Here is a 16183-nt window from a genome sequence, read left to right as displayed (position 1 = left end):
GTTAACGTTTTGCAAATTGAAGTTGTGATTCTAGAAAAATAGCTTCCAATGTGTTGAATTGTCATTTATCAAGCAGTTCCCAAAAATTATTTGAAAAGAAGTGAAATCATCTCTACTCGAGTCAGTGTGACTGACAGCATAGCATTGACTCTAAGGGAAAGCAACCTGTTAATTCAAAAACCGGATGAAGATGAATATTGCTCTATGAATTTTGGTGGTTTTTCTGAGTAAGAGATGATCGTATAGCAGTTTGTCTTGGTTCTCACTCTCCTGCTTGGGCAACTGCCAGCCTAACAAATGGGTCCAGCAGCACCACATACTAACTGGCTTTTGATACGAAAGGCTTTGCTCAGCACTTTTAGAAATGTGCAGGTAGAATGAAAGCCATGACAGGCGAGAGTGGCCGGATCGAGCAGGGTAGGAGGAGAGTTTTTGGAGCCATACTCCCTGAGCTGATTTCCACCTCTCCACCAGCTATGTGTCTGGGCAACTTACAAAACCTCTCTGTGCATCAATTTCCGTGGTACCTAATTCATGGGGTGTTCTGAAGAATAAATACTTGAGGTAGTGTACATAAAGAATTTATGATCCCTAATCTCTAAATCTTTATAATCTCCTGGGCCCGGGATTCTCATAGAGATAAATCACTGCTAACGCTTCTGTAGCTTCTGTTGAACGTATGTTTTCTAGGTCTGCCTTGGGTTATAAAGAATGAAGTGTGCGTGGACTGTTGATTGTTTTTCCTTAAGTGAATGTTTAAAATTTAAATTCATTGAGTCTAGACAATACCAAGGCTAGAAAAAGACCATTGGTATTCAAAGGAGCCTTCTCTTCAGTTGCCAGAAATGAAAACAATGCTCTCTGGGGTAATTGGGACCCCTTAATTAGAGAAAGCATTACCATGCTTAGCAGTATCCGTGGTGAGAGCTGAATAAGTTTGGGACTATTGTTGCTATGTACAGAGATGAAAATTCTAGAGGAGGAGCTTCTTTTGACTTTTTAGTTGAATAAAAAGCAGATTTTGTTGTATAAGAATCCTCAACTGAGGGCTCAGCTGAGAAGGTATCCTGGGAACTCCAGGAACGGGACTTAGTTGTCTCAAGGTTTGGCATAGAAATAAAAAAATAGTATCTGGAGAGCTCTTAGATGAATGAATGAATGAATGAATGAGTGAAGACAGCAGCCCCAAGTTAGACAACCAGCCCTGGCAAAGCAGTAGAATTTTAGCTTAGCAAAGCAGAACATTTCCTGCACCACCTTTTCCTAGGAAGTTTTTTTGTTTGTTTGGTTGGTTGGTTGGTTGGGTTTTCTTATACTTTCCCGGATTTCCTTTCACCTGTCTGGAATTCTTCAGTTTGCTTGTTGCTTCTTTATCAGCCCCATTTAGACTGTGGTGGTGCTGTAGATGCTCTCCTTTTATCTCTTCTTCTCAAACTGCACTCACTTGCCTGGGTGATTCTCCAGTCTCATGGCTTGTGCATCACCTGTGTGCTGAAGATTCCTGACTGCAAATCTCCAGCATGGACATCCACCCTGGTCAGAAGACTCATTGAGCCAACTGCCCACTAGGATTTCCATCGACTATCTAACAGGCTCCTCAGACTTCATCTGTCCAGTTAATCCCCATCTTCCTCACCTGCACTTGCTCCTTCTGCAGTCTTCTCCGTCTCAGTAAATAACCATTTCGTCTTGCCACTTGTTCAGGTCAGAGCCGTGACTTCCTTTCTGTCACTCCACTTCCAAGCCCTCAGCACATCCTGCCGCTTGTAAAATATATTCAGAATCAAACCACTTCCCACCACCTCACTGCTGCCACTCTGGTTCAAGCCACCATCATCTCTTGCCTGAGTTACTGAAAGAGCCCCCTGCCACCCCGTGTCCCTTTTGTCCTTGACCACCTACAGTCTAATCTCAATACAGTAGCCAGATGATACTTTCCAAACGTTAAGTCACATCATTTCACTCGGCTGTGCAAAACCCTCCGTGGCTTCTCATTGCTCTCAAAATGAAAGCCGGTCCCCAAACCGTGACCTGCAAGGCCCCGGATGAACTGGCCTCCTATTTCACTCTGAGGCCTCCAGCTGATTTCGTTTTTGCTCTGTTCTAGCCGTGCTAGCCAGTTTGCCAGTTTTGGCCAATTTGTTAATTGGGACAACTTCTAAGGCAAGCTCCCCTGAGGGGGCACTTGCTCTTAACTGTAGTGGTTTTCTCTAGATAGTCACAAGGCTTAGTCCCTAATTTACTTTAATTCTTTGCTTAAATGTCATCTTTTCAGTGAAATCTTGACTAAAAGCCTCCCTGACCACCTGGTTTGAACTTGTAATCCCCCTCCTTGTACTCCTTTGTCGTCTTTCCCTGCTTTATTTTTCTCTGCAGCATTTACCACTGTTTGACAGACATTTTACATATTTGTTTATCCTCTCTCCCTACCCGTGTACTAGAACGTAAGCTCTGTGACAGCAGAGAATTTTGTTGGTTTTCTCCACTGCGTTATCACAGCATCCAGAATGATGAACGCTTGACTCATCATAGACCCTGCATAGACATTTGTTGCATAAGAAATTCTCAGGCTAGCTAAAGCTTGAGTTTTCTTTCAATTTCATGTGACTGTCATTCTTAGTTATTAAATTCACTTACAAGTTAATACTGTCAATTTATTGCAGAATGAAACTTTGCTACTTGTTGCCCAAAGTGAAATCTACCCTGAAGATCCCTGCAGATAAACATCTACTTCAACAGTTAGAAATGTGTGTGAGAAAACTCCTCTGTCAAGAAAAAGATAAAGATGTTCTGGCCACTGTGAAAAGAGTAAGCGTCCCTCTTGCCACGACATTTGCCTTTCTTGCAGTGTTCATCACAGCCTCACTGTCTTAGCTTGATGGGATAGCAATATGTTAAAATCCTTCTATCACTGCTAGAGGAGTAAGAATTAGTAACTGATTTGGTTGATGTATGAAAGTTCCTTCTAGAGGGCACTGAGACATTAATCTTTTATTACTGGTGATATAAGCTCTATGAGAGAGCTTACATTTTAGGTACTCAGTAAATACTGTTCAGCTAATAAAGAATGAGTACTTCATTCACCAGACTCTTTATAAGTGATTAGAATTGGGAAAACTTTGTTGGTATAATAGGGAAAGTCACATTTGATAGAAACTTAGCCCTGAAAGGGCTGGAAGGGCCTTCAGTGATCTGTTGGACTTTGCAGAAGCTCGAGACCTAGAAATGTTCAAGTGTTTGCTTAAGATCTTCTTGGTAAGTGGCAGAGCCAGGGCTGAATATAGATCCCTAGCGCTTTTCAATTATGTAACATGTGTCTTACGGGTTTTTGTTTGTTTCGTTTTAGCGTGTGATCTTATATGGATTGTTTGGCAATATTGGAACTCTAACACAGTAAACATTTGGGTTAGTGAAGTCAAACCTTAAAATACTTTATAGTCTTCAAAACCTTTTGGTTGAGTATATAATATTTTTATAAGGTTATGTCAAATGAAAATCATTACTTTTACGGTGATGAATTGGGAGATTCGGACTGACATGTATATACACTCATGTGTATAAAATGGATGACTAATAAGAACCTGCTGTATAAAAAAATAAAATAAAATTCAAGAAAACAATCATTACTTTTATGAATCTGAATGTGAAGTTCAGGACACATAGTTTTTGAGCATTTATTTGTAGTGAGAGAAGTTAATTTATTAATGTGTTAAGTAACTTGGTGTCGATGGTGAGGAAAACAAAAAGAGTCCTTTGATTTTTTTTTTTTTTCCCCTAGAGATCATTGCCAGATGTTGCATAAGGAACTTTTTTTTTTTTTTTTTTTTTTTTGGTGGTATGCGGGCCTCTCACTGTTGTGGCCTCTCCAGTTGCGGAGCACAAGCTCCGGACGCGCAGGCCCAGTGGCCATGGCCCACGGACCCAGCCGCTCCGCCGCACGCGGGATCCTCCCGGACCGGGGCACGAACCCGCGCCCCTGCATCGGCAGGCGGACTCCCAACCACTGCGCCACCAGGGAAGCCCCAGGAACTTTTTAATAAAGTGATTTGATAACGTAGTATTAATTAGTATAATTTTATTTTACTGAAATGTAAATTCTTCTTTCATTAACTGAAATAATCAGAAATACCCAGAGTCTGGACATGCATCTAAATCTCAAAACATAGATACACATAACATTTGTTTCTGTCTTTACCGTTTAATTACAGAAGTGTAAGCAATGGAACTAACTTTCAAAATAGTAAACGTGAGACAGTTACTTTTTTGAGAGAATTTATTAACTGAAGAGGTAACTCAAACTAACCCTATAAATAGGGGCAAAAATGATAGAATTAAATTGATAGATTATTAACCTTCAATGGACTTTTCTGTAGTACAGCCCTTATTTTAAGAACGTATCACGTGAGGAAGTCAGTCTGTCCCATGAAAATTCTATAGTATAATGTTTATCAAACTGATGTATTGGTATGGGAACCTCTCAGGAAGCTAGCTGTTCAAAGCTTTGGGATAAAAATGAAATAGTCAGTTTTTTAAGATGAAAAGTAATTTCATTGAAAAGGGCTATTTCATGCCATAAATTATAACATTTTCATAAATTTCAGCATAAACATAAAACTTCAAATAAATATTATGTTTGCAATGGATAGCTTTGGGCATATGAATAAATGTACTTTATCCTGGCCATCAGAGTTACTCCTGTAAAAATGTACGGTCCTCTATCAGAGACAGAACCCTGGATTAGATGGGCCATTCATTGTTTGATTGAAATAATTTATTTCAGACCAATGTATTTGAAAAGACAAATACTAAATTAAGAGAATGCTTTCAGAGTAAAGTTTTTTCTATTGGTTAAAATGTCATAATAATCAAAAGTTTCTGTGGCAAGGAACTAAGGATATTAAGCCCAATGATACCTAGCTTTGTATATATTTAGCTAAAAGTTTTTTTAAAAAATTCAAAAATTATATTGTATTTCTGAAGATTCAGAAAAGAGTGGCACAGGAAGTTATTAGAAACTAAATTGCATGTGTTTAGTATTTAAAACAATCCTCTACACTTGCTTTTCTTTTCTTTTTTTAATGTAATTAATTTATTTATTTTTGGCTGAGTTGGATCTTTGTTGCTGTGCGCGGGCTTTCTCTGGTTGTGGTGAGTGGGGGCTACTCTTTGTTGCGGTGCGCAGGCTTCTCATTGCGGTGGCTTCTCTTATTGTCGAACACGGGCTTTAGGCGCGTGGGCTTCAGTAGTTGTGGCTCGCGGGCTCTAGAGCGCAGGCTCAGTAGTTGTGGCGCACGGGCTTAGTTGCTCCGCGGCATGTGGGATCTTCCCAGCCCAGGGGCCCTGTGGCCCCTGCATTGGCAGGTGGATTCTTAACTACTGCTCCACCATGGAAGCCCTACACTTGCTTTTCTTAAGTTGAAAACTTTTAAAAGTTTAAGTGGATCTTGGTGTTAATATATAGAGGTTGATTAAAAACACAACATAGAGTTGGGAAGAACTTTAGAGACTTCCTAATTTAGCCTTTCACATAGTGGAGAAGTCTCTTCTTTGATCCTCCCTCTGGAAAAGGAGTCTTTCTGAGAAATGATTAGTTGATTTAATTTAATTACTGTTGAATAATTTAAAACATTTTCTTTGCAGACTGTGTTAGAGTTGGACAGAATGGAAATGTCCATGGACGCTGTGAGTACACTCTCTTTACCTTATGTTGAAAGGAATATTTAAAAATTGGCAGAGACTCATCATTAATGTTTCACAATTTCATTTTAAACTTTAAACTTAGTTTCAGAAAAAATTTTATGAAAAAGATTTGTTGGATCAAGAGAAAGAAAGAGAAGAGCTACTTCTTTTGGAAATGGTATGTTTTCACACACACACACACGTACTCTTTTCTGACCAGTATTAACTGTGCTTTGTTATTAAATCTAATCAATAATTTCTTTCAGTTTCATACTACTTTTATTTTCCCTAAATGACTAAAGAAGAATCCTGACCTTTTGAAATATGTTCTTTTATGAATTGCAAGGAAAACTACATTTGAGAGCCTTTAAAAAAAAACAAACTACCTTATTGAAGTATGATTGACTTATGATTAACAGCAAATACTTAAAGTGTGCAATTTGACATATAGACATATCCATGAAACCAGAATATAAAATACCAAACGTTGCCATTCCTTCAAAAACTTCCTTGTGCCCCCTTAGTGATTCACGTCTTCTACTCTAGTCCCTAGCAACCACTAATCTAGTTTCTGTCACTGTAAATTAGTTTGCATTTTTTAGAATTTATATAAATTGAATCATATGTTAGTACCTTTTTGGGTCATGCTTCTTTCCATCAGCATGATTACTTTGAGATTCATCCATGTTTTTGTGCATATAAAGAGGTCATTACTTTTTATCTCTGAGTAGTAGTCCATACTGCGGATATACCACAACGTGTTTATCCACGTCTTAACGGACATTTGGGTTACTTCTAGCTTGGGAACATTAGTGAAGAAGTCTTTGAGTGGACATAAGTTTTCATTTCTCTTGGGGAAATAACTTAGGAATGGAATGGCTGGATCGTATGGTAAACTACACTTAACTTAAAAACAAAGACTGTTTTACAAAGTGCCTGTGCCGTTTTGCATTCCCACTGGCTGTGGTGGAGATTTTCGGTTACCCCGTATCCTCTCTAATGCTCGAGAGGGTGGGTATGTAATGTTATCTCAAATTGCTTATCCCTGATGCCTAAGGAGGCTGAGCATCTTTTCCTTTGTGTATTGGCCATCCTTATATCTTAGTTGATGAAGTCTCTTTTCAGATTTTAAAGTGATTTTTGTTTATCTTCTTATTGAGTTGTGAGAGTTCTTTATAAACTCTGAATACAACTCCTTTGTCAGAGATACATTTTATGAATATTTTCTTGGAGTCTGTGCTTCATGGTGTCTTTGGACGAGAAGAAGTTTTTAATTTTGATGAAGTCCAACTTATCCTTTTTTTCTTTTAGCATAGTTCATGCTTTTTTATTCTAAGAGCCTTTTGTCTATCCCCAAATTATAAAGACTTTTTCCTGTGTTTTCTTCTAGGAATTTTAGTTTTAGGTTTTACATTTAGGTCTATGATTCATTTCAAGTTAATTTTTATATATGTTTATTTTTTCCATCTCAATGAGCAATTATTCTAATGCCATTTATTGAAAACTTTACTTCCATTGGATTGCCTTAGCACCTTTGTAAAAACAATCAGTTGTCCATACATACATATGTCTGTTTCTTAACTCCCATTCTGTTGCAGTGATTTATAGGTTTATCTTTTTGGCAATTCCAAACTATCTTGATCGCTATTACTTTATAGTAATTCTTAAAATCAGGTAGGGTAACTTTTCCAACTTTTTAAAAAATTGCTTTGGCCAGTAGAGGCCCTTTTCATCTTGATACAATGTTTAGAATCAGTTTATCAATTCCTATAAAAAGCCTGCTGGAATTTTAGTTAGGATTGTGTTAATTAGCATTGATCTGTAGGTCAATTTGGAGAATTGCCATCTTAACAATTAAGTCTTCCAATCCATGAACATTGTCTACCACTTCATTTATTTAGTCTTCTTAGTTTTGGTAGAGTTAAGTGTAGAGTTCAAGGCAGTCTTTTGTTAGATTTATATCTAGTATATTACGTGTCTTGGCATTATAAATGGAATTGTAATTTAAAGTTTTACTTTCCAGTGTTTTGTTGCTGGAGTTTAAGAATAATATTGATTTTTGTATATTAACCTTGTATTTTGAAAATGTGCTAAGTTTGCTTATTTGTTGTAGAAGTTGGTTTTTAGATTTAATAGGACATGAGTCTACCTGAGCCATTATGTCATCTTTTAGTACAGTAGGATTACTTCTTCCTGTTCAGTGTTTGTACCTTTTATTTCTTTCTTTTTGTCGTATTAAAAGGTCCAGGACCTCCAGTATAATAAGAGACCTCTGACTAATAAAAGTGATGCAAGTAGGCATCTTTGTCTTTTTACTGACCTTAGGGGGAAGCAGTTCAATCTTTCATCATTAGGTATGGCGTTACCAATAGGTTTTATATAGATGCCCTTTATCGCTTCTATTCCTAGTCTGCTGAGAGTTTTTATGAGTGATTGTTAAATTTTGCCAGATGCTGTTTCTGCATTTCCTGAAATGATATTTGTTTTTCTACTTTCATTGTGTTAAAACACTGAGTTACATTGATTTTTCAAATGGTAAACCGATTTTATATTTTGGAGATAAACTCTATTTGGTGATGATATATTGTCCTTTTCTCCGCTGTTGGATGCTTGGCTAATTTATTTAAAGGAATTTTGCCTTTGTATTCATAAATTCATAGTGGGAACTGGTTTATAATTTTTGGGGTCATTTCTTGGGTCTTTTAAATTTGGTATTAGAGTTATTCTGGCCTCATAAAATGAGATGGATAGTATTACCACTTCCTCTATTTTCTGACAAATTTTGTATAAAATTGTTTTTTTTCCTTCCTTGAGTGTTTGATAGAATTCACTAGTGAAACTATCAAGACTCAAAGTTTTCATTTTGGAAGGATTTTGATAATTCATTCAATTACTTTAATAGCTATAATACTATTCAGATTTTCTTTCTTTTTTGTCAATTTGATAAGTTGCTTCCCCTCCCCAATTTGTCCGTGTCCTCTAAGCTGTCAAATTTGTTGGCATATGTTGTTTATAATATTCTTATATTATCCTTCTAATGTATATAGAATCTATGGTGATACCCTCTTTTATATATATATATATATATATATATATATATGTGTGTGTATATATATATATTTTTTTTTTTCCCCGGTACGTGGACCCCTCACTGCTGTGGCCTCTCCCGTTGCGGAGCACAGGCTCCGGATGCACAGGCTCAGAAGCCATGGCCCAGCCGCTCCACGGCATGTGGCATCCTCCCGGACCGGGGCACAAACCCGCGTCCCCTGCATCGGCAGGCGGACTCTCAACCACTGCGCCACCAGGGATGCCCCCCTTTTATATTTTTATCTTAGTGATTGGTGTTTCTCTCTGTCTCTTCTCCCCCCCCCCTTTTGTTTTTTGAATTGCTTTTTGGTGTTTTCTCTAGATTACAGTAGACATACCTAACCTTTTATATTGTTAATATTGTACCACTTTCTTTAACAGTGATACAGAACCCTTTACCTGCTCCATACTGTTCTTTATGTTACACTTGTCATGTGAATTACATCTGCACTGAAAACCCCACCAGTCAGTGTGATAATTTTTGCTTTAAGTCGTCATATGTATCTTGAAGAACTTAAGAGAGTAAACCTGTGTGTTTACTCAGATGTTTACCATTTCCAGTGCTCTTCATTCATTGCTTAGGACCCAAATGTCCCTCTTATTTTTTCCCTTCAGCCTGAAGAACTTTCTTTGGAAGTTCTCGGAGTGCAAGTATTTTGTAACAAATTATCTTCGTTTTCCTTTATCTAGAATGCCTTATTTGTGCCTTTCTCTCTAAAGGATATTTTTATTGGATACAGAATTCTGGGTTTACAGCCTTTTTTATACTGTACTTTAAGAAGTGTTTCTGTCTGTGTTGTGGTCTCCATAGCATCTGATAAAATATCTGTTCTCATTTGAATTATTATTCTTCTCTATATAATGTTGTTTGTCTCTGTCAACTTCCAAGATTTTTTTCTATTCTTTTTTATCTTTAGCAGTTTGCTTGTGATGTTTTTAGGCATGATTAGCTTCAAATTTGTTCTGTCTCGGATTTGCTGAGCTTCCTGAATCTGTAAATGAGTGTCATTTCCCAAATTTGGGAAGGTTTGAGCCATTATTTGTTTCAATATATGTTCTGTCCCAGTTCCTCACTCTTACACCTCTGGGTCTCCAATTGCACATATGTTAAATCTTTTGATACTATCCCACAGGTCCATGAGGCTTTGTTCTATCTTTCTTTTTTTTTTTTTTCCTTAAACTCTGCTCCTCAGAGTGAATAATTTCTGTCGATCCATCTTCAGTGTCACCAGTTCTTTTCCTGCCCTCTGCATTTGGCTGCTGAGCCTCTCCACTGATAGTAAAATGTCCATTACTCTATCTGTCAGTCCTAAAATTCTGATATTTTATATTGTCTATTTTTCTGCAGAGAATTATGCTGTGAGATTAAACACTTAAGTGGAAATCCTCTGAAAAGCAAATTGCATTATTTCAGCAGTCTAAGCCAAAGATTAGAGTTCAGGATTGCCAGTGGTAGAAGATGTAGAGAATAAGCAGACTCTAAAAAATTTTAGGACTTAATGACCTAATAAACCCAAGACAAAGATCAGAGAATAGAAAAAGACCCACAGATGATCCTGATATTAGAGTTAGCAGACAAGGACTTCAAGACAACTGTGATTAATATGATCGAGATAGTAGAGGAAAAGATGACGCAGGTAACACCACTGTTAAGCCCACTTGGTGATATTTTTCAGTTTTGCATGTTTTATTTTCAGTTTTAGAATTTTTATTTAATAGTTTTTTATGCAGTCCAGTTCTATGTGGAAAATTTTTTATCTTGCGTATTTTCTCTGCCTTTTTATTTTACATGCACTTGAAAAGAATGTATGTTCTCCAGTGTTGATTGTAGTGTTCTGTACATGTCGGTTATGCCATGTTTGTTCAGAACTTGATATGTTTATTGATTTTTCTTGGCTATTCTGTTGGGATAAAGAACTCTTTGAGTTTGGGTAACATTTTGTTTCTTGGGCTGGGAGCTGATTATATGGGTGTGTTCACTTTGGGAAAATTTATTGAGCTGTACACTTATATTTGTGCACCTTCTCTATGTGTATTATACTTCAATAGAACATTTAAATAATATCGAAAAGATCATTTCTTTTTCTCTCAGTCTTTTAAAAGAAGAACATTATTTTGCCACGTATCAGTCAGAAATGGAAAGGGCCAGTAGTAACACATTTTGCTGATGAGAATGGGTAAATACGTTGTAGAAATTAACGGCTCAGCACAACAATGATACTAAACTCATTGTTTTAGTTTGACAAGCCTCCAAGGGCACAATTCTGTAGATGTTAAAAAAAACACAAATCTGAAAGAACTGTGACTTCTTTAGACACTAATTTGGAAAAACAAATTACTTCCGTTATGTATTTTTGTGAACTGTATCTGAGCCTCTAAAGCTTAGAGTAATTTCTGATTAGAACAATTTTCTAAATCTAATGCTTACCTTTAATGCTAAGATACTGTTTTATTAATAGGAACAATTAGAAAAAGAAAAGCAACAAAATGATGGAAGGCCCATGAGTGATAAAACCTTTGAAAAGAAACGTAAGTAGTTTTCGCATGTCTTTATCACCAAGGTACCCAACTGATGTTGCATCCTAGCGTGCTGAGAGACCATGCTTAGTTTTTAATTTAATATGAAAAATCACTTCACTTTCTTTCATTTATCAAAGTTGTTTTCAAAAATTGGCTGCTAACTGTGATATAGGTTTAGGAGTACATGAATAAATGGTGAGGATCAATGTGGAGGTTCAGATCCTCCAAAGGAAACTTTGAAGTTTGGTAACAGCAATAAGATTGCAAAATTGATCACTGAATAACTAAGATTGAAATATTTAAATATATAAAAAGTAAGATTTGGAAGAGAGTGTTGCTTCACTAGGGATAGTGATTCGTATTCTCTGCATTGCCTTGTATGTGTATGGAGATTAATAAAAACTCAGAGGAAATTATAGCACTTAAATCAGAGTTTGTTTTAGGTAGAGACACCAAGACACCAACAACTCTGCCCAAGAACATCCCCATTTCTGTCCCTGGACCCTCTTCTGGCACCCCATCCACAAGTAAGAAACTTGTTTTTGTGTCTCCTTTTTTCCTTTCCTAAACAATAATTACAGGGAAGTCACTCCGTGAGATGAGATATATCATTTGAAGGCATCTTTTGCCTTTTACTGTTAGCTGTTTTGGTGGTTCTTAATGGGCAGTAGGGGTAAGAGATACACCAGTCAGGTCAAGCTAAGGAAAGGAAGCTACACCTGTCAGTGTTTTACTGAAAATTGTGGGAGTTGGAGAGGAAATGGGGCTGGGGCAGCTAAGGATGAACTGATGAACTAAACAATTGCATTTTCCTTTTGCTTGTTACTCTAGGCAAAGAAATCAAGAAATCCAAATTGATTCGAAGCCAGTCTTTTAATAATCAAGCTTTTCATGCAAAATACGGCAACTTAGACAAGTGTGCTGGGTATGATCTGTCAGCTACTCACATTTTGACTTAATTTTTATTTTATTTTATTTTTTAATTAATTTTTATTGGAGTATAGTTGCTTTACAATGTTGTGTTAGTTTCTGCTGTACAGCAAAGTGAATCAGTTATACGTATACATATATCCCCTCTTTTTTAGATTTCCTTCCCATTTAAGTCACCACAGAGCATTGAGTAGACTTCCCTGTGCTATACAGTAGGTTCTCATTGGTTATCTGTTTTATACATAGTAGTGTGTTTATTGTCAATCCCAATCTCCCAATTCATCCTGACCTCCCTTCCCCCTTGGTATCCATAAGTTTGTTCTCTACATCTGTGTCTCTATTTCTGCTTTGCAAATAAGTTCATCTGTACCATTTTTCTAGATTCCACTTATAAGTGATATTATACAATGTTCCTTTTTCTATTTCTGACTTACTTCACTCTGTATGACAGTCTCTAGGTCTATCCATGCCTCTGCAAATGGCACTATTTTGTTCCTTTTTATGGCTGAGTAATATTCCCTTGTCTATATGTACCACATCTTCTTTATCCATTCCTCTGTTGATGGACATTTAGGTTGCTTCCATGTCCTGGCTGTTGTAAATAGTGCTGCAGTGAATATTGGTGTGCATGTATCTTTTTGAATTATGGTTTTCTCCAGGTATATGCCCAGGAGCTGGATTGCTGGGTCATATGGTAATTCTATTTTTAGTCTTTTGAGGAACCTCCATTGTGTTCTCCATGGTGGCTGTACCAATTTACATTCCCACCAGCAGTGTAGGAGAGTTCCGTTTTCTCCACATCCTCTCCAGCATTTTTCTTTGTAGATTTTTTGATGATGGCCATTCGGACTGGTGTGAGGTGATACCTCATTGTAGTTTTGATTTGCATCTCGCTAATGATTAGTGGCGTTGAGCACCTTTTCATGTGTTTCTTGGCCATCTGTATGTCTTCTTTGCAGAAATGTCTATTTAGGTCTTCTGCCCATTTTTTCATTGGGTTGTTTTTTTTTTTTGATATTGAACTGCACGAGCTGTTTATATATTTTAGAGATTAATCCCTTGTCAGTTACTTTGTTTGAAAATATTTTATCCCATTCTGAGCGTTGTCTTTTCTTTTGGTTAATGGTTTCCTTTGCTGTGCAAAAACTTTTAAGTTTAATTAGGTCCCACTTGTTTATTTTTGTTTTTATTTTCATACTCTAGGAGGTGGGTCAAAAAAGATCTTTCTGAGATTTATGTCAGAGTGTTCTGCCTATGTTTTCCTCTAAGAGTTTTATAGTGTCTGGCCTTACATTTAGGTCTTTAATCCATTTTGAGTTTATTTTTGTGTGTGGTGTTAGGAAGTGTTCTAATTTTATTCTTTTACATGTAGCTGTCCAGTTTTCCCAGCACCACTTACTGAAGAGACTGTCTTTTCCCTATTGTATATTCTTGCCTCCTTTGTCATGGATTAGGTGACCATAGGTGTGTGGGTTTATCTCTGGGCTTTGTATCCTGTTCCATTGATTTATTTTTCTGTTTTTGTGCTCGTACCATACTGTCTTGATGAATGTAGCTTTGTAGTGTAGTCTGAAGTCAGGGACCCTGATCTTCCAGCTCTGTTTTTCTTTCTCAAGATTGCTTTGGCTATTCAGGATCTTTTGTGTTTCCATACAAATTGTAAAATTTTTTGTTCTAATTCTGTGAACAGTGCCATTGGTAATTTGATAGGGAGTGCATTGAATCTGTTGATTGCTTTGGGAAGTATAGTCATTTTCACAGTATTGATTCTTCCAATTCAAGAACATGGTATGTTTCTCCATCTGTTTGTGTCGTCTTTGATTTCTTTCATCAGTATCCTATAGTTTTCTGAGTACAAGTCTTTTGTCTCCTTAGGTAGGTCTATTCCTAGGTATTTTATTCTCTTGTTGCAATGGTAAATAGGATTGTTTCCTTAATATCTCTTTCTGATTTTTCATTGTTAGTGTATAGGAATGCAAGAGATTTCTTTGTATTAATTTTGTATCCTGCAACTTTACCAAATTCATTGGAAAACTCTACTCGTTTTCTGGTGGCTTCTAAATATAGTATCATGTCATCTGCAAACAGTGACAGTTTTACTTCTTTTCCAATTTGGATTCCTTTTATTCCTTTTTCTTCTCTGATTGCCGTGGCTAGGACTTTCTAAACTATGTTGAATAATAGTGGCAAGAGTGGACATCCTTGTCTTGTTCCTGAACTTAAAGGAAATGCTTTCAGTTTTTCACCATTGAGAATGATGTTTGCTGTGGATGTGTCGTATATGGCCTTTATTATGTTGAGGTAGGTTCCTTCTATGCCCACTTTCTGGAGAGTTTTTATCATAAATTGGTGTTGAATTTTGTCAGAAGCCTTTTCTGTATCTATTGAGATGATCATATGGTTTTTATTCTTCAATTTTTTAATATAGTATATCACATTGATTGATTTGCATATATTGAAGAATCCTAGTATCTCTGGGATAAGTCCCACTTGTTCATGGCGTATGATCCTTTTAATGTGTTGTTGGATTCTGTTTGCTAGTATTTTGTTGAGGATTTTTGTGTCTGTGTTCCTCAGTGATATTGGCCTGTAATTTTCTTTTTCGTGATATCTTATCTTTGTCTGGTTTTGGTGTCAGGGTGATGGTGGCCTCGTAGAATGAGCCTGGGAGTGTTCCTTCCTCTGCAATTTTTTGGAAGAGTTTGAGAAGGATGGATGTTAGCTCTTCATTAAATGTTTGATAGAATTCACCTGTGAGGTCATCTGGTCCAGGACTTTTGTTTGTTGGAAGATTTTTAATCACAATTTCAATTTTATTACTTGTGATTGGTCTGTTCATATTTTCTGTTTCTTCCTGGTTCAGTCTTGGAAAGTTTTACCTTTCTAAGAATTTGTCCATTTCTTCCAGGTTGTCCATTTTATTGGCATATAGTTGCTTGTAGTAGTCTCTTATGATCCTTTGTATTTCTGCGGTGTCAGTTGTAACTTCTCCTTTTTCATTTCTAATTTTATTGATTTGAGTCCTCTCCCTTTTTTTTCTTGATGAGTCTGGCTAAAGGTTTATCAATATTGTTTATCTTCTCAAACAACCAGCTTTTAGTTTCATTGATCTTTGCTGTTGTTTTCTTCATTTCTATTTCGTTTACTTCTGCTCTGATCTTTATGATTTTTCTTTTACTAATTTTCGGTTTTGTTTGTTCTTCTTTCTCTAGTTGCTTTACGTGTAAGGTTAGGTTGTTTGAGATTTTTCTTGTTTCTTGAAGTAAGATTGTATTGCTATAAACTTCCCTCTTCGAACTGCTTTTTGTTGTATCCCATAGGTTTTGGGTCGTCATGTTTTCGTTGTCATTTGTTTCTAGGTATTTTTTGACTTCCTCTTTGATTTCTTCAGTTATCCATTGGTTATTTAATAACATATTGTTTAGCTTCTATGTGTTTGTGTTTTTTACAGTTTTTTTCCTGCAGTTGATTTCTAATCTCATAGCATTGTGGTCTGAAATGATGCTTGATATGATTTCAGTTTTCTTAAATTTATTGAGGCTTGATCTGTGACCCAAGATGTAATCTGTCCTAGAGAATGTTCCGTGTGCACTTGAGAAGAAAGTGTATTCTGCTGCTTTCAGTTGGAATGTCCTATAATTATCAATTAAGTTTATCTGGTCTAATGTGTCATTTAAGGCTTGTGTTTCCTTATTAATTTTCTGTCTGGATGATCTGTCCATTGGTATAAATGGGGTGTTAACGTCCCCCACGATTATTGTGTTACTGTCGATTTCCTCTTTTATGGCTGTTAGCATTTGCCTTATGTATTGAGGTGTTCCTATGTTTGGTGCATAAATATTTACAATTGTTATATCTTCGTCTTGGATTGATCATTATGTAGTGTCCTTCCTTGTCTCTTGTAGCATTCTTTATTTTAAAGTTGATTTTGTCCGATATGAATATTGCTACTCCAGCTTTCTGT

At 36.5% G+C, this 16183-nt stretch overlaps 1 protein-coding gene across 1 annotated transcript in view; it reads left to right on the top strand.

The window, feature by feature from the left end:
- The window catches only part of PPP4R4 (protein phosphatase 4 regulatory subunit 4), a 115672-nt gene that overhangs the window by 90492 nt on the left and 8997 nt on the right, over positions 1-16183 (top strand). The window contains exons 17-22 of the mRNA XM_065872289.1: positions 2664-2808; positions 5641-5682; positions 5783-5857; positions 11229-11298; positions 11733-11816; positions 12121-12214. Coding sequence (XP_065728361.1) covers positions 2664-2808; positions 5641-5682; positions 5783-5857; positions 11229-11298; positions 11733-11816; positions 12121-12214 — 510 coding nt within the window. The remainder of the gene's footprint in view (positions 1-2663; positions 2809-5640; positions 5683-5782; positions 5858-11228; positions 11299-11732; positions 11817-12120; positions 12215-16183) is intronic.

Source organism: Phocoena phocoena, chromosome 2 (assembly GCF_963924675.1).
Source record: "Phocoena phocoena chromosome 2, mPhoPho1.1, whole genome shotgun sequence".
Taxonomy (NCBI): Eukaryota; Metazoa; Chordata; class Mammalia; order Artiodactyla; family Phocoenidae; genus Phocoena; species Phocoena phocoena.
This window is presented reverse-complemented; position numbering and strand designations above follow the sequence as displayed.